The following is a 25,183-nucleotide window of genomic DNA, read 5'->3' as shown; positions in this document are numbered from 1 at the left end:
TAAGGATTTAAAAAAAAAAAAAAAAAAAAAAGCACAATTCTTCCATACAAGACAAGATCAAAATTTTCAAATAAGAAAAAAAAAAGGCAACAACAACAACTAGCAACTATCCTCTCAAATAAAACTCTCTTGACTGCAATACCCCATATTTAGATCCTTTGATTCTAAAGCACGAGAAAACAACAGACTGCCAATTATGATTAGTGTGAAATCTCTCCCTCCTTCCTTACCCTAAAGCCCAAAAACCTATATCCATCTCCATAAAAATAAGTCTAGTAAAGACACCAATCATTACAAAATTAAACGGATTGAAGAGAGGGATTGTTTGCCTGACCAACACTACTCATCGTAAAAAATTTCAGGCTTCCCATTGAATAAAATGGAGAAGTTTGCAAATCCTAGACAATTCCTCAACCATGTTCCCCACTTATAACTAGAGCAATCAATTCATGACACTTATTCCAATAAACCCAAATTCCACATGATTATGCCTCTTTCAAAACTTTTACCCTATGCAAATGAATCCACTCATGCTCTCAACTATACTCACCCAAGGCTAGGAATGGAAAGGATTGCCAGGAGGTCGCATACCATCTCACTCTCACATTCATCAAAACTTCCTCTTTTTTTCTTTTTTCTTTCTTCTATTTAAAAACCGAACTTTCATGGAGAAAAAATGAAATGCAAGGGCATACATAAAAGAGGACCTATAAAAGGAGACAAGCTAACGAATAATTACCAAAACAAAACTCACTGAAACCACCAAAGCCCACAAAACTTCCTCTTCTAGAGGCCACTTCTTGTTCTCTTTCACCAGACGCTCCTTAGTAAATTGTTGTTGCATGCATTACACTTTCAGGTAGTTTCTTATCACATAAACTCTCCCTTCTTCGGGTTCAACTTCTTACTGCCAGATCCTCATAAAGGATATATTCTTTCCTTACTGAGGTCTTGCAGATACATCTTTAACTAACTTTTTGTTTTTATTTTTCTTAATCCGCTTGGTGCAAACTTCAAAGGTACATAGATTTAAACTTATTATCCACAAAAATAGATGAAACATCTTCTACCACAAGTTTCTTGAATTAATTGGGAACCAAAATAATAAGATAAATATTCAAAAAGAATTTTTCTAGGTTCATTTACATAATGTAACTCTATAACTCCTTTTAACTTCTGTAGCAACACATACTCTTGATCAAGAGGTGAGAGGTGAGAGGTTCGAATCCCTCATCTCACATGATATTGTTGAACTCAAACTTCTTCTTCCCATGCTATCAGTTTTAATAAATTGTTGAACTCAAACTTCTTTCCATGCTATCAGATATAATAAATTCCAAGATATCAGGTGAAAATTATATTGTTTAACACTAAATGGTAAAAAGGTTCCTGGATGATAAGGAAGTATACTATTTAACACTAAACATTACCTCAATGCATGCTTTTGCTACAGTAAGATGGCAACTAGGTGGCAGCAGACTTATAACAACTTCAACCTGAAAACAAGACAACACGAACTGATAAATGACTCGTTGCTGCAACTCAATTCCGTACAAAAGCATAAAGCAACGTGTATGTAACTTCTCTTGTTGCAAATATTATTTAGTCACAGTAAACTGGCTTTTAAGAGAAAATGTCAAATTATGTACCTGTGAGATATACATAAAAAGTTTCTCAGAATCCGTAATATCAAGCTGCACAGCTGTCGCATTAGCAATGTCTTCAGTTATCTAGAATGGCATACAAAGACAAAAAAATGCCCGTAAGCTAAACAGTACTATATGCACAAACTGTCAACCTTATCAAAGTAGGGAACGTACACACTTTTCACGAAGTGCATTCAAGTCCTATCCTCTTGCTATTACCATGCAGTGTCAAACAATAATATTCTAGCAGCATTTTTTTGGCATATGCAATCATATAAGTTTTTACCTCTTCTGCATCCTTCAGGTAGAGTGAAGCAACGATAACTTCAACATCATTCCAGTCTTCAGCATAGTTCTCAAGAAAAGTTTTCCAGAACTGACGATGTGAACTCCCTCCGCTTGATGCTAGGAGGTCAGCAGCTGGATAACAAACCCGACCTGCTCCAAGAAGCAGAACAGCAGTATTCCTTTTTGTATCTTCCCTTTTAGAGCTACTCTCTTGAATCTTACCAACCTTAAGAAAAATCTTATTTGTCTCCTTATTTACGAGATCAAGATTTTCTTCTGGATTAGCCATCAGATTTAGAGAGTAAATTATTTTATCCAAAATCACTGTATCATCAGCACCAATCTGCCAAAAGTAGGATAATCACTTAAGGAAAACATGAATCTAATTAATGTCTGCTTAGGCATGGAGGAAACTTGTCTGACTGATTACAATATCAAAGGGAAAAAAAAATGGTTTATCAGACTGGAAGAATCACACAAAATAATGAATTTGAATGGTAAACGAGGGCTCTAAAAGCAAGCAAGCATAATTGGTAGATGAAATGCAATAGCATACTTTCAAAACAGTGTTTTGCCCATTGGGCCTGAGAAAATTATTTTTAAACTACTAACGGATAGACCAATTTAAATAAAATGTAAGCAGCAACTAGTAATCATTAGAATTCTAGTAAAATTTTATTTATGAGACATCTAACAAGAACCATCAATTAGTTCGCATGTGTAGAATATGTTGGATCTATAATCAATACATTCTTTACGAGAATTTGATTCCAGTAAGTATATGCATCTTTTTATCTAACTATAGGGGAAAAAACATCCAGTCAATTCAATCTAAGAATTATAAGAAAAGAGATACAGACATCGGTACTGCATTACCTCAAATAGATACTGAAGGAAAGTAATTAGATAAGATAAGTTATTACAATACATCAATCAACTCTTGTATATAAACTGGATTGGGAGCATGCTTACTTCAAGGTCTGAGTGTGACATAGCATTTGCATTCTGGCCCACTTGACAGTTAACCAAGTGAAATGAGCCACCAGCTGCTTCAATAATATCTAAGGCCTCATTTATTAGAAATTGATCGAACAAATGGCCACTCAGAGACACCTGGCAGAGGAAATATAGTTAGGATCTACTTCAACCATAAAATTTGTGGATTATGGGCAAACTGAAGAAACGATATCTAACATACGCCTTCAGCAACCTACCTGTATATTGAACTTTTTGTTGGTGTGGCCATTAGCAATATCCACAGATAATTCTCTGAAAGTTAAGAATAATAGTTTAAGATAAAGCAAAGCATAAGCCATTAAAACATTACTTAAGAAAAAAGTAGTTTTACTTTTAATAGCAAAATATAATGTTTAAATATGATTATAAAATAACAAAAAAAAAACAAGTGCTCAACGATGCACTATTATACATCAAAAGCATTCTCGGGTTCTTAGACAAGTTTTTGGGATAAATTTAAGGTCAAGTTTATTAAATTTTGAGTTTTGACATCAACTTCCAGAAACTCCACTTGCATTCATCTGAGAACCACACAATCATAGAATGGACTGAAGATGAGCACACACTAAATCAAAATGAAATGCCAAGGTGGTGAACACAGAAGCTTACTCAGTTTCTGACTTCCGCATACGTGGAATATATTCATACAAAGAGGTTAGTGCCCCTCTATGGGCTATGCAGGCTCTCCTCAAATGCATGGGTAACTCTAAAATGTCGACTACAGAGGCCAGACTGCCAACAAGTGTCGATAGGATGTCTCCAAAATGCTGGGAGGCCTTTAAAAAAATAAAAGGATAATGTTAAGCAGAGAGACTAAAATGTATATAAAAATAAATGTCATCTAGACTGAAAAAAATCTAAAAAGAGTAAAATGCATATAGACAAAACTTTAAAGGTGGAGTAAAATGGAACGAATACAAAGGGGGACAAAAGGTGGGGTTACTTTTTGACAGAGAAACAGAACAGCACGCCTAGTTAACAGAAATCCCAGCAAAAGAGAAATATTCCAATCACCTCTTTGGCAAACTCTGTTGGAAGAATGTCCACAGCGGAACATATCACTCCACTGCCTTCCAAATCACAGTGGTATGAATCATTAAAAGGATCATACCTGAAAAGTGCACATTGCTTTACTCATTCAATAACTTAAAAAGTTCTAATCAATAATGATAGTATCCACAGACAATTCCACACAAAACCAATCAAATTTCTAAGACCCTCAAGAAATGAGGCAAGTTGATTGGTTTTGTGTGGAATTTCTAAGACCCTCACGAAACCAATCATAGTAAGAGGGGATAGAGAGGGAGTGACTGTAAACAGATTCTACACCCATGAACATTAATCTTATGTACCGGAAGAAAGGAGAGTCAATTGACGTTGTCTGGTTAATGAATTCTATTGAACCCCCTACATCACAAGTTATATCTGAAATACCAACAAGAGGGCATCCACTTCTCATTAGATCTTGAAACTGCATGGTGTTCAGCAACCGTGGAAATCTTCTCTCCCAATACATGCAATTTACTACAAAACAGCAAGGAAATTGTCAACATGTAGCAGATAAGTATCCAGTTGTTGTATCCAACCAAAATAATCCTCCGTCTCATTCTTGAATGGGTATCCATTCTTGAATGAGTATCCAGTTAAATAGCTAACAATTAAATCCCATTGCACCTCTGCCCAAGATGTAGCACATGCGTTCATCTTTAATTAAACACATGACAATATTTTTCACAGATATGTACTAAAAAGAGTTGGATGTCAAGCACTGACTCATATAGATTGCATTCCTTGCTATGAAGAATGAAATCATTAAGAGCCAGACCATAGACAGCTATTACAATGCATGTGTCGTAGTTACTAGATTTCTATTTATTGTTTTTCCTGGACCAAAAACTCTCTTTGAAATGGAAAACGCTCTGGGTGTGCTATCCTAAATAAAGGTTTTTAACTTTGTACTAAGAATATAAAATATGATTTTTTTAGCATTATGTTCGTATAGATATTAGAAGTGCATTGAATATATGCACTGATAGCTGTATTCTCCAAAACATTATCAACATCGAAACAACGTTATTGGCTTTTGCTCTTTAACCCTCAATTGGGTATAATTGTTGACTGAAAGTCTATTTTCATCAATATATGTGAGAATATTTCCATCATTTATATGCCGTCAAGTTTCTTACCTAGGGCTGCACAGTGAATGAACGATCTACACTTAATATGGGAATAAAAACATGGACGCATACATGTCTGGGCATGTACACATATCCAAACAAACGCCACACCACATGAGGACTAGAAATATTATAGAACAAAATAAATGGAGATCTTGTCCATAAATTCAAATGCAAAATGCGCCCCTTTCAATTAAGCTTGCAGCTACGGTGAACCAATTGTCTCTGTAACAAAGATTGATAGTGAATGGGGTATGTATTCGTATAAGATCAAGAAAGTGGAAAATGAGAACGTAAAGAAATCTGACATTCACTATGCTAGTTAAAACAAACAATGTGAGTAAATGTGTCCCAGACAAAGTTAACAAGGAACCAAGCAAAAGAAAGCATACCAATAACAGAAGCATATGGAGCTATCTTTTCATGGAAAATAGGTTGATATTGGTCTGGATGAGCATAGTAATCAACCTGCAAAACAAGATAAGAACTGGTAATTTAGGTTCTTTTTTTCTCCCAGAAATTACATATCAAGCCAAAAGCATATAAAGACATTGAAACACTTAATTGCAGATAAAGAAAAGTGAAGAACTTTATGGAAGATCTGAACATTCACAAATGAACTTAGATACAGGAATAAAATGAGGTTGGAAATTAAAGCAATGTAGTCGTCTGGCGAAAGGACATTCCAAAAGGCTGTTTAAGAGGAAAAATATCATGGGACTACCAAACACACATAAAAAAATATGGATCATATCATGACTGATTTACATAAACTTATTTTATGTTTTCCTTATTAATACCACATTTATGTTCTAATGTTTAAATAATGATGTGGATGTATCCGAGTGGTGTCTATGCACATGATTTTCGTGCTGCAACTTTATCAGGAAACTACAAAAAAAGAAACCCTTCCTTGATCAATTCATCCACTCTCTAATCAATTGATATTGCCATGCAAAGCAACTGGCAGTTTTGTATACATAACCAGAATCCCAATCAAAATTTGACTCAAGGGAAAGAAAAGGTGAATAAAAACTTACTCGATCAAATTTTTTTGTTGAATCTTTGTGTTCAACCATGTGTTGGCAACCCACAACACAACCATATATTTGGAAGACCCTCTTTCTTGTTGTTCCATGTTGGCGAAGTTCCACATTCTAAAAACAGTTGGAGGAAAACTGCTCAGCATAATAAAGCATCTAAAAGTAGCTCAAAAAACTAAATCCTCCTGCAGACTGAACAAGAAAATGCTAAAGCTCTCGTATGGAATACAATGCAAGAAAATGCTAAATAACTAAAAAATCAATTAATCTATTCATTCTTAATTATTTGATGTTTGATTCTTGAAGACACTAAAAATGAGGTAGCATCGTCCCAAGAAAATTCATATTCACATTTTTCTAATGATTTTTTAACTTCTATTTTAGGTAGCTTGTGGTTTCTAAAACTTACAAATATGTATCAAACAAGAAGACCATAAAATCATTGTTATTTTTACAATAAATAAAACTATTCTCTACTTTATTTGAGAATTTATTCATTAAATCCATTTCTCATTATCGTAAGGTGTTGCACAGGTTATATCAAAGACAAGTAAAGAAAGGAAGGAATTGTGAGCTATCAATGTTTTAGGAAATTTTTTTAATTTATCGACAATCACAGCATTTCACAATTCCACTAAAGAAAAGTCAACATGTTGGTTAACCAATGTCTCTAACATGAACGTGACAGAGGAGGAGAGTCCACCTTTCCCAATATCAGACATTCATAATACTGCCAACACCATCACTTAATGATGCATACCCATCATCAACTTTGAACTTTGAACTAGCTTGACAACAGTCAATTGGTTCATTATTGAAATGGGCAACTACGTTAATCAGATTCTAGTATTGGAGGCCAAGAGTGAATTATGCGCCAAAGTAATAATTTGTGAATAGGACATATGAAGGGGTACCTTGAACCCACCTTCCCACATATTTCTTGAAGTTTACTTGGGTCCACAAAAGTGTGAGGAAGAAGCTTGAATATTTCTTGCGCTCCATGAGAAACTGCACAATAAATCAAAGGGATATCCAATTTGTTGAGGATGTAGGCAACCCAGCCAATGTAACGTTCACTTTCTTTAACAGAATTACATGAGGAACTTGAAAGTTAATCTGTCAGTAATTCAATAGTTCAAATACAAATACATTTGCATATCGGGATATATTTCTTTTTATTTTTTCAGTTTAATAACATATTGGGTAAGGGAGAATCGAATTCTAAACTCTTGGGTCGATGGTATATGCCTAAACTAGTTGAATTATGCTCAATTTGACCGTATCGGGATATCTTTTTGGGATCTGTCTTTATTCGTTCTGTTGCTCCTCTTAATCATTTTGGCATGTAAAGTCACAAGATTATTCTTACCAAGTCAATCAAGCATAGCTCAATGGATGAGATACCAATTATCATTCTAAAGGTCAATTATTTGATTCTCCACCAAACAATCTAACTCTTAAAAAGAAAAAATATTACAAAAATTCTATACAAAAAAATAATAATAATAATCTTGGATTCTAACATTTCACCAAGATTAGCTTCTTTGACTGGTTCTAGCATGGGTAAATGCCTTTAAAATATTGCATCTTCCTCTTGGATGCAAGCTGACCACCATTGATATATATAAATAAATTTTTCAAAAAGAATCTAGAAACAAATTCATAATGGAAAATGATCTAGAAACGAATTTTATTTATCACTTTTTGTTGATCCAAACTGTAAACATTTAAATTTTGGAACCATTCTTACATCTCGGTATTCTAGATGCTTGATTTTTCTAATATTTCTTCCTTGCATTTTTTAATTAATACAATTTCAATTTCTATAACAAAAAATTCAATAAATATGATTAATCATGCATATATAAGATTAGATCGTGATTGTAGGGAGAAAACAATCGCGAGCTTGTGGATTTGTAGCTCTAAATACTATGAATTATAAAAAGGACAATCAATTAAAAGATGAAATACCATTTCCCGAGCCAGTAAACACAATGATCAAAGGACAAATATCTGGTGGTAAGCCCTGTGTTGCAATCTCTTCACCCACAGATATTACTGCAGCCTTAGCAGCAGCCAGGGATGGATACATGTATGACAAACCCAGCGAGAGGAAAGGAGTGGAAATTCCAAGGCTCAAATATCCTGCACAGTAACATTTGTGGGAATATTATCACTATTTATTATACAAGAGCATCCAACCGTCTCCATGTTTTGAGTATAAAAGGAAAAAAACATCGAGCTCAAGAATTCTGAATGTTTTGAATGTCAGATATAAAAGATTTGAAGAGGGCAATAAGAAGGCAGAAACTGCAGAAACAAGTTGAATTTTAGTTGATAACCACTCTAATGCAGAACCAAATTAATAAAGTGAATTTGGAGGATAGATAGATTCTTTTGGTTTCTAGAAGACAAACTTCACTGATAACAAAGCCTAGCCAAACAAATTAAGATCAAGTCATTATCCCAAACTACTAAAAAACTAACCCCCTCCTATCTTCAGCTCTAAACATATTTTGATATAATTGACAAGACGGGAAAACATAATAAATAAAAGGTTAAAAAGTATATTCCAGGAATGGAGCATACTCTGTCCTAATCCATGCAAAATGTCAATAAATCCAGCTCTGCCAGCATAGTTTCCAAATGCAAGTAGCCTTTTTCCGTGATTTCCAACTATAAGCTCGTAATCATATAATGATGCCCTTACTGATAAGATCTGAATTCCAAATAGAAGATTAGAAGAATATTTGTCGAAAGGAATTTATAGTTGTGGAGTAAAGATGCAACAGTTGTGTTACTTTGTCTAGTAAAGGCATGTTTTCCTTTTGCGCTTTGTGCGTGTGGGAGAAGAAGGCATAAGCTCTATCGGGAAGAATCATCTCCAGCTGCAAAAAAACAAAAAAAAACTGAATTAATTATCTGTTTTTCAAATATGAATAAACAAACTAGGCAAAGGTAATTACAAAGAACTTTTCTCACCTTGGGTTGTTTGATACCCAGAATTAGACCGCATTCTGACAAATCATCAGAAATTTCACAGCCTACATCCTCGTATTGTGCATCATGATAAATACGTTTGGTCGATGGCTGAATAATTATACGAGATATTCCAGTTTTCTGCCTTCCTCCGTGCAGAAGTCGAGCGCAGTGTGCTGGGGCTAGAGGCACCCTTCTTTCCCACTTGTTAGAAGACTCGGACAGAATCCCAACCACTCCGTTCCCGAGCATGGTATCAACTGCAGTGGGCATAATCAAACAATGAACATCGCTTTCGAAGGCATAAGCCACTGAATAGCTACAAAACTCTACACGTACAGAATATAACAATCTATAAAACAGCACTTGATTAGAAACCTCGTAAAATTGATGCTATTGCAGGTTAGAATTGATGCTATTGCAGGTTTTAATTTTCTTCGCCAACAATGCAGAACGTTACTGAAATAAAATTTCGTTCAGATTCAAATGTACACGCAACATTCAATCCACTTGCATTCGCGTCCTTTAAACTCACACAAATGCAGAGAAATCGCGCCACATTTTGCCACAATCAAGCAAACGAAAAAAAACACCTCCTGAAAAGTTAAGAAACGCTTTGCCTCCTACTCTATCTTATGCAAAACCAGCTTCCATATCAAACCAAATGCACGTCCAAAAATACGAAAGCGAGAAACACACACATACACAACGCACGTTACCAACAAATCAATCGTATCCTCACCGTAAAACACGAAACAACGCAGAGAAATCCACCGAAATCAACAAATCCAGAGAAGTTCCGCGTTCGATTCTCTACAATGCAATATAATCAGACTCGCATTGAGATAACCACAGGAAATGAACTCAACATTCAATAATCGCGAGCGAAGAGACGATTGCAGAAACCGCCATTACCTTCCCTAAGAGCAACAAGAGAGATCGTCTTCTTGACGAAACAAATACGTTGCGAGAAGATTTCTTGCAGTGCACGGATATTTCATCGCTCGAAAATGATCGCAACCGCCATGGATGAGCTCAGGGACTTCGTTTTTCTTTTCGTCTGCTAACAGAAAGTGGAGAAGAAGATTAATACGACGAAAATTAGAATGAGGACAAGTGGATCAAACTCATCAGCATTGTACACGTGGAAGTTGGTGGGTGGACCCCACCAGCTTTATTAATGATTTTCGATATTTAATAAAAAAAAATTTACTTTTAGTTATTTTAAATTCTAATAAAAAAATTTTAAAAATATTAAAAGTTGTAATTGGACTGAATCTATTATTAAAATATTAAAAGTACTTTTTTTTCTTTTTCTTTTTGGATTAGGATTTTGCTGACACGTCATTTAGTTGCTTGCGTGACCCATTTAACCACGTAACTATCTTAATATAATAAATATAATAAATGACGTGTTTTGTAACCAATTGTATCACGTGTTTTGTCCAGCTCATTTCCCTATACAGTTGTTCGTTGGATTGTGATAATCCCAATCCATGTGGAAATTATCATTTTTAAGTTTTTTTTTTTTTTTATAAGCATATTTTCTAAAAGGATTATTCTATTTTCTATTTGATTTTTTTTTTTTAATATTTATCCATCCCAAAAGATGAGGAATAGAAAACTGGACCCGGTTGAATGAACCAATATACATTATGTTTCCTTTTGGATGGATCGAGTTCTGGTTCGGGAGTCAAAGCTCGATTAATAAGGATTACTCGCATGAATGGACAATAATCTTGAAATATAACAGCTTAATCTTTGATCGAGTTGTGTGTTTTTCTACTGATTTAATGTAACAGCTTCTAGTTCGGGATGTTTCCTTTTGGATGGATCCAGTTCTGGCTCGAGAGTCAAAGCTTGATTAATAAGGATTACTCGCATGAATGGACAATAATCTTGAAATATACGTTTCAGTTTTATAAAGAGGTGAATAGCCAGGTTTTATAGCTCAGTGTATACCTGTTTCCCTTAACAAAGGGAGTATACGCACTTTGATCGAGTTGTGTGTTTTTCTACTGATTTAGTGTACCAGCTCAATTTCACCGCTAGCAGATATTGTCATTTTTAAACTTTCCCTTCTGGGTTTCCCTCGATGTTTTTAAAACGCCTCTATTAGGGAGAGGTTTCCAGACCTTTATAAAGAATGCTTTCATTCTCCTCCTCAAACAATGTGGGATCTCACAATCCACCCCTTCAGAGTCCAGTCTCCTCGCTAGCACATCGCCCAATGTCTGGATCTGATACATTTGTAATAATTCAAAGCTCACTATCAGCAGATATTGTCCTATTTGAATTTTTCCTTTTGAGCTTTCCTTAAGGTTTTAAAAATGCGTTTGTTAGGGAGAGGTTCACAAAGATGGCGGTGGAAAAAGCAGGGACACGACACAAGAGAACGTGACCATGTTGTAGGACTGGATAGGATCCTCATGTGCCAAATTCGAATTTTGATTAAAATATTGGACATGGAGCGTTGCACTATTAAAAATAATATCAATTTGAGCATAACTTAATTGATTAAAATGAACCGTAAGGAAGGGCTAGAAGTCGAGCACCGCTACAGTGATCCATTTGCAACCTTCCTTAGGTAAAGACGATAGGTGAAAACCCCCCTTTATTACGAATTAGATAATAGATCTCCTCATCTACGGCTCCATGCCATGTATTACATAGCATTAAGCAAAGCCCATGCTTACTCCACGGAGTCTCATCTGGTGCAACTCCATGTGCTATATAAGTCAAATAGTGGGGTCCCAGGATGACTCGAGTAGACCTCCTAATCCTAAGAGGCTCTGGCTCCTGAACATCTTCCACGGGAGGGCTCATCATCGTGCTCTCCTCTAGCTCATCTGGTTCAACATAAGGTACTCTACGTATAGGTATAGTGATATTTGTCTGAACGTCCTGTTCACTGGTCGTCCTGACCTGAGCTCCCACTAACGAAGAAACGTTCTCTATCTCTATAACGTGAACATCCCGGCTCTCTAAGATTTGCTCCATTGGGCTTTTCAATGTTATAAGAGATCCAAATAGCAATAGTTCATTGGATTATGGTCCAAATCTCGGCCCAAATTTGATCATAGACTTCCCGGGTAAGCTACTTCCGTACTCTCCACTCTTTTTGGCGCCCCTCAAATCTTCTTGAAATTCACAGATTCCCTCCACCATTCTCGCTTCCAATCGCTTGCTCTGTGCAATCCGCAGGGCTCTTCTGGTTCTGGGTAGTGGCTGGCAATTGCATCGAGCGATTCTTCCATTTGCGTGTCGGTGGTTTAGTATTTGACAATGGAGCGGCAAAGAAACCAGAAGCCCTCTGAAGAACACGAAGAGGCCGAGGAGATACAGCACGGCCCGTTTCCCGTAGAACAGCTCCAGGTATCACCAAGAATTAGGGTTTTTAAACCTCTTTTTGTTGATCGATCGATTACTAAATGCCTGACGAATCTCGAATTCGAGATTAAACTTATTATTTTCCACTTCGTCTCTAATCGTGGGATTAAGTTATTTGCCTTCATTGCTTTATCGGAATCGCGATGGGTTTTAGGTTGCGGAATTATCATTTCCGAGTGACGATTTTTAGTAATGTTGTTATTTTCATTCATGAATGTTGTACTTAAGGCATCGGGAATTGCTGCAATTGACATAAAGAAGCTTAAAGATGCTGGTTTGTGCACGGTAGAGTCTGTTGCTTACTCTCCCAGGAAAGAACTGCTTCAAATCAAGGGCATAAGCGAGGCTAAAGTTGATAAAATTATTGAAGCAGGCATGCAATTTGATTACGATTTTCCATTTCCCATTTGCTTGTTATGTTTGTCTCTCTGTCTGAGTCGCTTCACTGTCAATAGCTTCCAAGATTGTGCCATTGGGTTTCACAAGTGCTGGCCAACTCCATGCTCAGAGGCTGGAGATCATTCAATTAACATCTGGGTCAAGGGAACTTGACAAGATTCTTGAAGGTTGCTTTCTTGAAGAGCTTTCAAGTTCAATTGTCCTGTTTTTTTCATTTTTATTATCAACTTTCGTTTGCTTACTTTAGATTTTACACCCTCCTTTCAGGGGGAATTGAGACAGGATCCATTACTGAAATCTATGGGGAGTTTCGTTCTGGGAAAACTCAGCTTTGTCACACACTCTGTGTTACCTGCCAAGTGAGTTCAGCTTAAAATTGTATTATTAGGACTGTTTTTGGCTATGGAATCTGTTCATTCATTTCAATCATCTGAGGGTTTTGAATTATTGATCAGCTCCCACTGGATCAAGGCGGTGGAGAGGGGAAGGCGATGTACATTGATGCCGAGGGCACGTTTAGACCCCAGAGGCTACTACAGATTGCAGACAGGTTTGATGATAAGGCATGGTTATCTGTGTGTGTGTGTAATGAAATAGCTTAATGGTTGATATTGATTGTTGCAGATTTGGACTCAATGGTGCTGATGTGTTGGAGAATGTGGCCTATGCTAGAGCGTATAACACTGATCATCAGTCAAGGCTTTTGCTGGAAGCTGCTTCAATGATGGTGGAAACAAGGTACTAATCATAGTTTGTATGTGCTAGACATGTATTGTGAGATCACTATTGGTTGGAGAGGAGAATGAAGTATTCTTTATAAGGGTGTGGAAACCTTTTACTAGCAGATGTGTTGTAAAAACCTTGACGGGAAACCCAAAGAGGACTCACTATTGGTTGGAGAGGAGAATGAAGTATTCTTTATAAGGGTGTGGAAACCTTTTACTAGCAGATGTGTTGTAAAAACCTTGAGGGGATACTAGGCTCTGTGCGTATCGACCCGTGGAGAATGAAGTATTCTTTATAAGGGTGTGGAAACCTTTTACTAGCAGATGTGTTGTAAAAACCTTGAGGGGAAACCCAAAGAGGACAATATCTGCTAGCAGTGGGCTTGGGCTATTACAAATGGTATTAGAACTAGACACCGGGCGATTTGCCTGCGAGGAGGCTGAGCCTCGAAGGGGGTGGACACGAGGTGGTGTGCAAGTAAGGACGCTAAGCCCAGAAGGAAAGGATTGGAGGGTTGCACATCGATTGGAGAAGGGAACGAATGCGAGTGAGGATGCTGGGTCTTGAAGAAGGGTTGATCATAAGATCCCACATCGGTTGGGGAGGAGAATAAAACATTCTTTGTAAGGGTGTAGAAACCTCTCCCTAGCAGACACGTTTTAAAAACTTTAAGGGGAAGCCCAAAAGAGAGCCCAAAGAAACAATATCTGCTAGCAGTGGACGTGAGCGGCATGTATACTAATATCACTTAATACTATCACGGTGTTTTTTACACATTTCAGTTTTCATTACATTGTCACTAATATGATGCATCCGATGACATCTGGAATGATAGAAGTTTCATTGATCATCTTGATTGAAATAAATTATTGAGATCCATTCACATTATATGTAGGTTTGCTCTCATGATAGTCGATAGCGCTACTGCCCTCTACAGAACAGATTTCTCAGGAAGGGGAGAACTTTCGGCTCGGCAAATGCATCTAGCAAAGTTCTTGAGGAGTCTCCAGAAAATGGCAGATGAGGTAAAAGGCACTCATCCCCTAAAGGGTTTAGTTTGCATTTTTCTTACCATTGACAAAGAGCAATATCTTTTGATGATCTGGTTGTAGTTTGGTGTGGCTGTGGTCATCACAAATCAAGTGGTTGCACAGGTAGATGGTTCAGCAATCTTTGCAGGTCCTCAAATTAAGCCAATTGGTGGAAACATTATGGCTCATGCTTCTACGACAAGGTTTGTCACGGTTACAACTCAACTGGTTAAAACATTGTACCTTTGACCTAAAGGTTAGAGGTTCAATTCCTCACGTCCATAAATGAATCCAATTATATTTTATACTACAGGCTTGCTCTACGGAAAGGAAGAGGGGAGGAACGCATTTGTAAGGTGATAAGTTCACCGTGTTTAGCCGAGGCCGAAGCACGGTTTCAAATTTCAGCTGAAGGGGTTACGGACGTCAAAGATTGACGAGTAATTCCCTACAAACATAGCTTCCATGTGTATAAGCGAGCTCATTGGGGGCTTTGTTCATTGCAATCATGTTTTCCTCAAGCAATTAATATTGCTTGCTTGCACGAGATGGCTTTTGTTTCCCTTTCTCGTCACACCATTGTGTTCATTGCAATGTATGCTGGCGAAGGCAAATCTCTTGATAAATCGTTGGCTCAGGTGTTTAAAATTTAGCTTGTTATTTATGTCATAATATTCTTAAACCTATAGTTTTATCATCTTTCCAAATTATATATTATATGGTATAAGAATTGGCAAATATAAAATGTAGGCATGTATGCTTAAATGCATTATCACCAAGCTCATGTAGTAACTATAGCACAAAATATAACATAACATCATCGAGAATGCTTTAAAATTGAGTGATTTTAACCATATGTGAATGAACCTCTAGTGCAAAGATTTAAATTCGACTTCAATGAAAAAATAAAATAGAGTATAAGCATTTCTTATAAGATGCTTTTTAAAACTATGAAGTTGATGATGATTTTGTAATGGGCCAAAGTGGACAATATCAACTAGTGGTGAATTTTGGCTATTATAAATGATATCAGATAGATACTAGACGGTGTACCAACGAGGATGCTCACTCCTTAAGACGGGTAGTAGATTGTGAATTCGCACGTCAATTAAAGAGAGAAACGAAACATACAACTTTGATATCATTTATAACTGCCCTAACGCAACATACTATTCTTATAGCATGTTAGAGAGTGATTCTAAAATGGTTTAAATCATTATTGTCCTATTCAAAACCACCACAAAAATAATTTTAACCTTTCAAACGTGCCCTTTAACTGAGTATGCTAATAAATATATATTTATACAATGAATAAACATCCAATTCTAAACATTACAATGCTTATGGGGTGGGATACAATTAAATGTATATTTACACAAGAATAAACCAGCCAAACTTTGAGACAAGGCAATAACTATATGCTTCTAGTTGTGGATGCATGTATATTTACAATCTAGGAAATATAAACTTTGGATCAGAGCTTACACGGCAGTTCATAGCACAGCACAGCCATGGAGACGTCTGCTATACAACGAGGAGAGTTGGTCATTGTAGAATGGAGTAGAAGTCATCAAGCGCAGAGTACAACGGTTCGGCAGCTCTCGGCCTCTCTACCGTCCCCAACAGAATATCAGAGGTCGTTAGATAGGGATCACCATAAAAGCATAGATTTGTGTCCATCCTTGTTGCTACAACGTTTCCTTCCAATGATACTCCAACAAATGCGCCTGTCAAGAAGTAAACTAATGCATCAGTTACCATCTCTAGCTTATGAAATACTGTAAGCCAGACAGAATTTGACTTCTTAAATATGGAAAACTTAAGCATATATTGGTGCAAAATAACTACTAAAAGCGAACGTATCTCTGTTCTTTGGAACTTAAGGAACCGATTGTACAACCGATAGAACAGATCCAGTTCAAGTAAGGCCTACTCTAATGAAGTCGACTACCGTGTCCAAAATCAATAGCCGTATGAAATGCCGTAAAAGAAAAAATTTAATAAAGCTATCTTCCTGCATGATTCACAAAACTGCTGAAGGCTGGAAAAAGTTAAATGTTCAATCTGCAGCTATTTCAATGATCTAATACGCTATCTTAATGAAAGTCTATTTAGGCTCTCTGGCATAACTCTCAAAAACCTCAGAGTTTGAACAAAAATTACATATGATTCAAGTAAACAGACAATGGACAATCTGACCAGGGATACCTTTGCTACAACTGTACGTATAGCACATGCCAGAACCCCGATCTCCAGCACGGATATCTGCCTCCAAGACTCTACCAACAGGACCAGCAGCAACACTACACCCAGCACCAAGTGAGAAGTGCATTCGGCTACAGAATGTTTTAACAGCTTTTGAATCATGAAGCACGATTATGAAATCCATGAGCTCGCCACCAATCTAAGGCAAACAAGGATACAAGTAATTCAGAACTCAAAGCATACAAGAATCTTGTGATTTGTGCCAAAAGTCCTAGTTCCACGTCTCATAGAAGAGACGAGAAACCAAAAAGTACACCGGCAAACTATTCTACAATCAAGCTTAACCATTTCTAAAGATTGAAAACTCATCCAGATATTATAGATGTACAAGATCTTTGAACTACAAGACTTTTTACCTGGGCACCCCATCCTAATCCAACAGATAATATAGCTGAAGGGGCAGACCACGAACCATCTGACCTTCGGGCAATTACCAAACCAGTGCCAAATTTGTAAGCAACCAACACTCCACCTTTGGCAACTGTCAAAATGGCAAGACCTCTGGCCCTCTTTAGTACAGCCGAGGGTATAGACTTTTCAGGATTTAGCCTAGAGACCTGTACAATTCAACAGCCAAGAAATAGAATGTCACAAAAGAACATTCACAACTTCGTTTCATATATCACGAATTATAGATGTCAGAGTACGATGATATCTATGTCAATTCAAGTTATACTGACTTCCTTTGATTACTAAGTTGCTTGGTAAGCACACCTGGAAGTATCCTCTTAGCGTTTTGGATGCTTTGTATATCTCATGTTCCATGGATAGACCAATAGGGAGATTCAACCACCCTCTTGAACACGTCCAGTCCATCACATCATGTTTCGCCCTTTGCACAGCATTGCTAATGCTGTTAATAAGCACACCCTGTAAAGGATCAAGCCTGTCATAACAAGCATCACATACCCTCTGTGGATTTCTCTCTCTAAACTTAATAGGCATCAAACACCTCCCATTTGTACAGGCTCGGCAAAAAATCCCTCCACAAAATCGACAATGATGCCTACCACGAGTGATTGCAGTAAAAGGGGCAGTACACTGCATACAAATCGAAGAAGAACTATCTGGAAGCCACTCTGGAGGCTCAGCCTCCAAAACATCTTTATAAGCATTATAATTAATCGTATTTGGCTCGAAAAGAGGTGGGGCACTGGGAATGTAGACCGAGGAATGCAAATAAGTATCTCCATTCTTTTCAGAACCAAGGAATGAAATATTTGAACTGGGAACTTGTTGATCGGAGGAAACATCTGAAGATTTATTCACACCAGTCAATATAGCAAACATCCCATTTAAAACATTTTTTAAATTCACCTCTGGACGCATACTATTTTGCTTTGGAATATCGAATTCATCACTTGAATCGTATCCTTCCTCAATGAAGTCTTCAGATTCACAAGAAAACTTAGAGTTCGAATGGAAGGGCGCACTATCATTAGGCATGGCCCATAGAGAATCACATTCGTCATCATCATTGTGGCCTCTGTTCACCTTTCCAACATTAGAAAGGGAAGAATATGTAACTTTCCCGTTTAAGGTAGCCATGAACTACACAATAGTTGCGTTCAATAACTAAAACCAAGGAGATTTAGCGCACTGCACAGAAAGACGACCATCAACTGTCAGTATACAAATTACAAGATCAATTCAACTTAACAAGGAATCGCTGCATTAGAATTTCAAAAACCATATACATACAAGGGGTCTGTGTAGGCTAAATAATTCAAAATCTAGGTTTTTCCTCGTCTGTATATGATTGACCAAGAAACGGCATACAAAGTTAAATTGGGAGGAAATCGAAACGGAAAGCAAACCGAATTTCCCTACCTTGATCATAAGAAGATTTCGGCTGAACGAAATGATTTGGTGCGTAGGGTCTGAGCTGGGGAAACCGATGAGAACGACGATGGCGGATGAAATGGGAAAGAACCGACCAGATGAACTTCTCTCGAGAATTCAACAAATCTTTTATTTTTTATTTTCCTTTTCTCGGCTCCTTTTTTATATTTATCCGTCCTTTTATTTATTTATTTATCCAGATTAAATTAATAAAAATACTTTAATCTTATAATTTGTTTTAAAATATTTTTAATTGATAAAAAAATACATTGTATTTCTTTAATTTTTTTTTTAATTTAAAACTTTTAAAAAAAAAATAAAAATGGGTTAAGGGTTGAAGATATTTAATACTAAATTATAGTTTATCATATATATTTTATTATAGGATAAATATCTAGATATTTGACTTCCTACCATAGGTATCTTTCCATATATTACTAGAGTCCTAGATATTTGACTTCCTACCATAGGTATCTTTCCATATATTACTAGAGAACGCACCATAGTAATCATTTTCATCCTTTTCTCTTACAAATTTTTTTGAAAGTTTAAGAGTATCTTTGGACAGAAGATATTTTTATTAATTTAATCTTAATAAAAATATTTTTAATTTTATAAATTATCTAAAAATATTTCTAAACTTCCTGTTTACCAGGAAGACGGACATTCCTGGCTCATTATCAAACCATCACTTATTCACAAACCTCATGTGCGGCTAATAATTTAAATTTCTCATCCCATGGAAAACCCTTTTCGCTCCGCTTAGCCCTATCCCCTGTAGAGGTATTTTAGTTCTATAGGAACTGGACGATTCCTATTTGGTCAAATACCTCGTATCTTCCTTTCTATTTCTAAACAAGTAAGGGTTTTCTTATTGATGATAGTGACGATATAGATGATAGTGGCGATATTGATGATAGTGACGATATCGACCGTAACCTTGATACGGAGCTGGAGCTTCTAACTATGATAAATGCACCACTAACTATGGATATGATGCCAAAAATAAACCGAGAGAAAGAGAAAAAGTTTAAAAATAATACGTTATATATATATTATTTTTTTATTATTTTTTATTTTTTTAAGTTTAGTCTTCAAATAAATAAAAACAGAATACAATACAATTCATCATATTTTGTATTATGTCATTTTAGTGTTTATTTATAACAAGTATCGTTTATTATTTAACATTAGTCCTTAGATTTACAATATTTCAAGATACTCTCTAAGTGGTTTGAGTTAATAGATGTAGAAGCTATTTGCCACTTCGGCCTCTGATGGCTTCACAATAGCTCCCCTTATCTCGAATGAGAAATGAGTCTTTTCCCCTCCACGAGAAGAAATCCAAAAGGCATTTTCAATTCTCCAGACGTTTTTGTTTAAGCAGGGGGCTCGAGTCTTGTGTTGACAAAGATCAGGTTGTGATAGAAACCATTCAAATGGATGAAAATTTAAACAAAAATTTAAAAAAAAAAAATCAACAATAATTTCAAGCAAAACACTTATCATGACCTTATGGCCATTATGAAATGGCATGATTGAAGTGTACAAATATAAACATCAGACTCTTAACTGCCTCGAAGGGTAATCTCTTGTTCCTACGGCATAGTTGGAAAATTGGACAATGTTCACAGTAGTCCCAAAAAATAAAACGTCGAGAACAGATACGAACTGAATAGAAGTAACGACATTAGTTACCGGTGAGGCGAGCGGGCTAGTTAGCCAAGAATTGGGAAGATGCGAGTGATGTGTTCCAAGGGAATGCTGTCGGACGATTTCTTCTTCAGTTCAGGATGGTTGAATTCGTTGGGTGGTATAACAATAAGTTGGCCCTTTCCATGACCTTTCTCAAGAATCCAACCAGAGTTTGCAACTTGGTGCTCAAGAAATTTGTCCAATGACAGTCCCTCAATGTTGATTGCCTGTGACATGCCACATTAGATTTAAATACACACAGAGTATTAAACATAGAAAATTAAGAAAAGTATTGATCGAAGCAAAGAACTCCAACACGACATGAATTCGGGTTGACAGGTTCGCATCCTTGATAACATGTCAGACAGAAAATAAACAAGGTTGTTTGGAGTAGATACACACAGAGTATTAAACATAGAGCATTAAAAAGTATTGATCGAAGCAAAGAACTCCAAGACGACATGAATTCGGGTTGACGGGTTTGTATCCTTGATAGCATGTCAGACAGAAAATAAACAAGGTTGTTTGGAGTAGATACACACAGAGTATTAAACATAAGCATTAAAAAGTATTGATTGAAGCAAAGAACTCCAAGATGACATGAAGTTGGGATGACGGGTTCACATCCTTGATAACATGTCAGACGGAAAATAAACAAGGTTGTTTGGAGTAGACACACACAGAGTGTTAAACATAGAGCATTAAAAAGTATTGATCGAAGCAAAGAACTCCAAAATGACATGAATTCGGGTTGACGGGTTCGTATCCTTGATTGTCAGACAGAAAATAAACAAGGTTGTTTGGAGTAGGATTTACGTCATCACTAACGACGGCAGAAAAGATAAATCACAACGTAAATTATCAACCAGAACATTAGCAGGATATCATTGTCAAGTCGCATATACACCGAAACTCAAATGAAAAAAAGACAACAATGATGGTTGAAGTACCAACTCCAAGATTACTAAAATGGCAGACATTTTATAAACCATACCTCCGCAAGCACAGATCTAGGAGCCTTATGATAAGTTAAGGAAAGAACATGGACTGCATAAGCTTGAATTGCTTTCTCAAAACCTGTATCGTATTTTCATATCAGGAACAGCTAAACAGGGCTTGGTCTAGAAACAAAGCAAGCAAGTTGAAAACCCATCTCAATTCTTCTTCAGGTCAGTCAAATGCATTCTCTAGAGTCGCTCAAACAAACAAATTTCTGCCTTATAGTTCCTACGTACCTGGCACGGCTTCAACTATGTGACGGTTCTTGGAAGCTTCATCCCAGAATTGACGAAACTTTCCAGTCTACACGTAAATAAGATCAAAATAGTCAGAACTTTTGCATGAGCATGCTTCTAAAGATTAAAATTAAGGGATTCAAAGAAGAAAAACGTAAAGAAACTTGCATACCTCCAAATAGTGGGAAAGTATAATCAAAGTCTTGAATTGATCCTCCATTTGCTGATAATAATATGTATAAAATGTGTCATTAAGGGATCTCTAAACAAGATTTAGCACAAGAAATGACAGCAAATAATGTGAAAATACTCAGCAGCAATGTTAGTAATCAAACTTAAGGGATCTCTAAACAAGAAATGACACCCCAATTGTTTGCTCTACAGATCAATCAAATTTACTAGGACATAGAGATCTCTAAATAAAATTAGTAATGAAACTTAAGGGATGGTGAACTACAATAGGGTAAACACATACCATTTGTTCTGGAATTAAAATGACATAAGCATCTTAAAATAAAGCAGTGAAATACGAAAGAGTTAACGCATACCACACGTTCTGGAATTAAAAAGAGACAAAGGCTGAAATCTGGAGCTGGCATTGCCATCAAAGCCTATTCACAAATCACACAGAAACTTCAAAATTAAGCTGAATGAAGAACGTATTGAATTTAATTCTTCACAATATGTGAGATCAAAGAAATTTAGAAGGAAAACACACCTTGACCAGGATGCGAGCCACAATCTGGGTACTCATTCTCTCTGGCTCAAACTGTAAATCAAGCAACAATTAATTTGCTAGAATATAAACCATATGAATCGATAGGAAAACACAGAGGCTATACAATCAAAAGTTTAAGTTACAAGGCCATCAGCACCAGAATGCATTCTAATTTTTCTTAAAGTAAATGACAGTGAACCAAAAATAAATAAATAAAACATCAATGGAAACTTAAGGATTAAATGGCAAACCTATCCCTAAACAAGAACCACGATCAATTTAGAGCCTAACTTTTTTTCTGAAAATTTGACTAATACAAGTTTCTCAGATGACACTTTCAAACAAGACGAACAATATAAGTAGTAAAAGAAGTAAATCCATTAGCAGCTAGTAGATTAGTAGTGTAGTTACCTGGTAGAGGCGAAGAAGGCATAGATTAGCATCTAAGCTGTACGTTTCTGACGAGACCTGTAACACAAACGTTCAATCTATCTAACTAAAATAAGATCAGAGTTCTCTCAGTTCTGACGTACGATTACAGATGTAAACACAATCGAGGAGATTATTGCATTTTACACAAATTGAACTGACAACATATGATACAGATGGAAAGAAACCTGCTCGTTTACGTAGTTTTCGAGATCGGGAAGGATGTCGGGATTGTAAGGATTCACAGCGAGCAACTGCTCCACCGCGGACGCCATCTCTTGCTGCGGCTGCTTCTGCAATTCTCTCCCCATGCCACCGGATTCCACCGCCGATAAGGTACCTGAACTCAAAACCCTCAATTAGGGATGACGATGAATCCTCTGTTTTAGGGTTTCCGTCCGCTCTATTTCTTCATTAAACCAAGTGGTTTCAAATTTGATATTCATATTAGGCTAAATGGGTACTTCTCTTCCGATTCCAATTGAAGTAGAATCTCATCATTCACTCCCCGCGTCAGTATTCTCGATGACACGTTACTGGGCGTTAGACGTCAGCGTACTTGCTGCTGGCACACCACTCGATGTCTGATTTAGAGACTGTTTGTGTGATGTCCTACATTGGTTGGAAAGGAGAAGAAAGGACGTTGGGCTCCAAAGGATGGTGGATTCAGTGGTGGTCCCACATCGATTGTGGGAAGGAACGAGTGCCAGCGAGGACACTGCCACCACTCAAAAGGAAAAACCCAAATAAGATAATATCTACAAGCTGTGGATCTGGGGCGTTACAGTTTGTAACGATCTGAGACCTCCACTAACAAATATCTCTCAACGTCATGGTTGTAAACGCAATCTACTAATGAAAGATTTCCACACCCTCATAAAAAAAATATTTCTTTCCATATCCAACCGATATGGAATATCACGTGTTGAGTTATTCTTTGGATTTGGTTGAATTTTGAGAAACTCAAAACACCGAAAAATTTATCGATCTTTTTTGTCATGACAAAAAATTGTTCTACCTTATTTTGTTATGAATATTAAAATTATTTTATGTTTGTGACCCGTGCACTTATGAATATTTAATATTTAAGATTCATGAGATTGTATACTGTGAATAAGCATAATTTTTAAATAATTAAAAAAATGAAGAACAACCGGACAAACCAACCAATCAGGTTGGATCGTAAACATTATTGGAATTATTCATGTCACAAAATTTTGAATTAGTCCAAAAAAAAAAAATCTCCAACTTAAATAGTTCATGAACTTTTAATTACATGTCTAACTTACATATTTAACATTTTATTACGTGAATTAATATATGAAATTTTACTTATATCGGAATAAAAAAAAAAGTAAATTACTTATTAGACAAAAAAAAATTTAAATTTGAAAAATATATATATATTTTAAAGTTTTTAAAAGTCAATAAGCTTTTAATTTTAAAGTTTATAGGTTTATTTATCTCCAAAATTATATCTATATATATATATATAGGTTTAATAGTTCAAAGAAAGACGAAAGCCCAGGCCCATTAACTGAACATTGGGCCCAATTATTTTTATTTTATTTATTTATTCTTTAAGATATACTATAATATTTAAAGGATTTATTTAACAAAATGTTAAATAAAAATGCAAGTTAAAATCTCATAATAAATAAAAGAAATCAATATTTCAACGACATTGAATATTTGAATATTTGATGGGAACATTAGTTTCTTGGTAGGAACAAAATTATTATAAGCTGACACGTGTCAGTTGCATGCCACCTGGCAGACAGCCCAACAACTCCTCCTCGTCCCAAATCCGCCACGTTTGATCACGTGCCTAGTTAATTCTTTTCATTAAAGTCAATATTTAGGTTTGTCTGAATTAATTAGGTAAATCTTTACTTTATACCAAAAAATCATGATTTTAACCTTTTAATTTTTTTAATTGATTTTTAAAAATATTTGAATTATTAATTAAATTTAAAAGACATAAATAATTTTAAAAAACCTATATAATATTTATTTTTAGATATAAATTTAAATATCTTCAATATATAATATTTATCTATTTTAAATTTTAATACACATTTTTTAAACCTGTGACTACAAACTTATTAATGAGGTTTTTTTTTTTTTTTAAATTAATGTATTAAATAAATAAAATATTAATTATTAATGAGGAATTGAATTATTTGTTTTAAAATAAATTTACTATTGGTAATTACTTCCAAACTAAAGGACAGATAAATTTTACCGACCAAATTTTAACCTAGTCTATATTTACCCAACTTTAACTAGAGTTAGAAAATCAA

General features: G+C 35.9%; 4 protein-coding genes across 5 annotated transcripts in view; 1 reads left to right on the top strand and 3 right to left on the bottom strand.

The window, feature by feature from the left end:
- The window catches only part of LOC111461645 (alpha-aminoadipic semialdehyde synthase-like), a 15,574-nt gene extending 5,346 nt beyond the window's left edge, over window positions 1–10,228 (bottom strand). Inside the window, exons 1-17 of one of the 2 annotated variants that reach the window (XM_023105243.1) lie at window positions 10,066–10,228; window positions 9,893–9,963; window positions 9,154–9,410; window positions 8,973–9,059; window positions 8,761–8,890; window positions 8,143–8,316; window positions 7,097–7,179; window positions 6,169–6,285; window positions 5,521–5,596; window positions 4,304–4,475; window positions 3,966–4,062; window positions 3,561–3,727; window positions 3,149–3,203; window positions 2,907–3,047; window positions 1,933–2,277; window positions 1,650–1,730; window positions 1,431–1,496 (exon numbers count right to left, since the gene is read on the bottom strand). In XM_023105243.1, coding sequence (XP_022961011.1) covers window positions 1,431–1,496; window positions 1,650–1,730; window positions 1,933–2,277; window positions 2,907–3,047; window positions 3,149–3,203; window positions 3,561–3,727; window positions 3,966–4,062; window positions 4,304–4,475; window positions 5,521–5,596; window positions 6,169–6,285; window positions 7,097–7,179; window positions 8,143–8,316; window positions 8,761–8,890; window positions 8,973–9,059; window positions 9,154–9,402 — 2,040 coding nt within the window. In that variant the 5' untranslated portion in view covers window positions 9,403–9,410; window positions 9,893–9,963; window positions 10,066–10,228. Of the gene's footprint in view, window positions 1–1,430; window positions 1,497–1,649; window positions 1,731–1,932; window positions 2,278–2,906; window positions 3,048–3,148; window positions 3,204–3,560; window positions 3,728–3,965; window positions 4,063–4,303; window positions 4,476–5,520; window positions 5,597–6,168; window positions 6,286–7,085; window positions 7,180–8,142; window positions 8,317–8,760; window positions 8,891–8,972; window positions 9,060–9,153; window positions 9,411–9,892; window positions 9,964–10,065 lie in introns of those variants that run through there. The other variant, XM_023105244.1, reaches the window with a different exon arrangement.
- Window positions 10,229–12,275: 2,047 nt separating this feature from the next.
- Window positions 12,276–15,384, top strand: LOC111461322 (DNA repair protein RAD51 homolog). Its single transcript, XM_023104818.1, has 9 exons — window positions 12,276–12,525; window positions 12,769–12,913; window positions 12,996–13,106; window positions 13,207–13,298; window positions 13,395–13,489; window positions 13,564–13,677; window positions 14,561–14,690; window positions 14,778–14,899; window positions 15,010–15,384. Exons 1-9 carry the CDS (start codon window positions 12,436–12,438, stop codon window positions 15,131–15,133), a joined length of 1,023 nt encoding a protein of 340 aa, XP_022960586.1. The 5' UTR covers window positions 12,276–12,435; the 3' UTR covers window positions 15,134–15,384.
- A 589-nt stretch (window positions 15,385–15,973) lies between these two features.
- Window positions 15,974–18,946, bottom strand: LOC111461811. Its single transcript, XM_023105478.1, has 5 exons — window positions 18,792–18,946; window positions 17,676–18,560; window positions 17,318–17,518; window positions 16,905–17,100; window positions 15,974–16,423 (listed from the first exon to the last, which is right to left on the bottom strand). The coding sequence occupies exons 2-5, from the start codon at window positions 18,507–18,509 to the stop codon at window positions 16,242–16,244; spliced, it is 1,413 nt and encodes a 470-aa protein (XP_022961246.1). The 5' UTR covers window positions 18,510–18,560; window positions 18,792–18,946; the 3' UTR covers window positions 15,974–16,241.
- Window positions 18,947–20,289: 1,343 nt separating this feature from the next.
- On the bottom strand, window positions 20,290–23,303 carry LOC111461808 (eukaryotic translation initiation factor 3 subunit K-like). Its single transcript, XM_023105472.1, has 8 exons — window positions 23,069–23,303; window positions 22,863–22,919; window positions 22,452–22,502; window positions 22,282–22,344; window positions 21,906–21,956; window positions 21,734–21,800; window positions 21,493–21,575; window positions 20,290–20,725 (listed from the first exon to the last, which is right to left on the bottom strand). The coding sequence occupies exons 1-8, from the start codon at window positions 23,189–23,191 to the stop codon at window positions 20,522–20,524; spliced, it is 699 nt and encodes a 232-aa protein (XP_022961240.1). The 5' UTR covers window positions 23,192–23,303; the 3' UTR covers window positions 20,290–20,521.
- Between the last annotated feature and the right edge of the window lie 1,880 nt (window positions 23,304–25,183).

The sequence above is a fragment of the Cucurbita moschata genome, unplaced genomic scaffold, assembly GCF_002738365.1.
Source record: "Cucurbita moschata cultivar Rifu unplaced genomic scaffold, Cmos_1.0 Cmo_Scf00025, whole genome shotgun sequence".
In the NCBI taxonomy this organism is placed as follows: Eukaryota; Viridiplantae; Streptophyta; class Magnoliopsida; order Cucurbitales; family Cucurbitaceae; genus Cucurbita; species Cucurbita moschata.
Note: the sequence above shows the minus strand (reverse complement) of the source record. Positions and strands in the feature narration are given on the sequence as shown.

Excerpts from the sequence above, each read along its gene's own strand:
- LOC111461322 (XM_023104818.1), top strand. The coding sequence starts at position 12,436 with ATGGAGCGGCAAAGAAACCAGAAGCCCTCTGAAGAACACGAAGAGGCC. Across the intron at positions 12,526-12,768 it reads TTCCCGTAGAACAGCTCCAG|GCATCGGGAATTGCTGCAAT; the intron begins GTATCACCAAGA and ends GTTGTACTTAAG. Across the intron at positions 13,678-14,560 it reads TCAATGATGGTGGAAACAAG|GTTTGCTCTCATGATAGTCG; the intron begins GTACTAATCATA and ends CATTATATGTAG.
- LOC111461811 (XM_023105478.1), bottom strand. The coding sequence starts at position 18,509 with ATGGCTACCTTAAACGGGAAAGTTACATATTCTTCCCTTTCTAATGTT. Across the intron at positions 17,519-17,675 it reads CGCTAAGAGGATACTTCCAG|GTCTCTAGGCTAAATCCTGA; the intron begins GTGTGCTTACCA and ends TGAATTGTACAG. Across the intron at positions 16,424-16,904 it reads TACGTACAGTTGTAGCAAAG|GCGCATTTGTTGGAGTATCA; the intron begins GTATCCCTGGTC and ends ACTTCTTGACAG.
- LOC111461808 (XM_023105472.1), bottom strand. The coding sequence starts at position 23,191 with ATGGGGAGAGAATTGCAGAAGCAGCCGCAGCAAGAGATGGCGTCCGCG. Across the intron at positions 22,503-22,862 it reads GCCTTCTTCGCCTCTACCAG|TTTGAGCCAGAGAGAATGAG; the intron begins GTAACTACACTA and ends CTTGATTTACAG. Across the intron at positions 20,726-21,492 it reads CTAGATCTGTGCTTGCGGAG|GCAATCAACATTGAGGGACT; the intron begins GTATGGTTTATA and ends GGCATGTCACAG.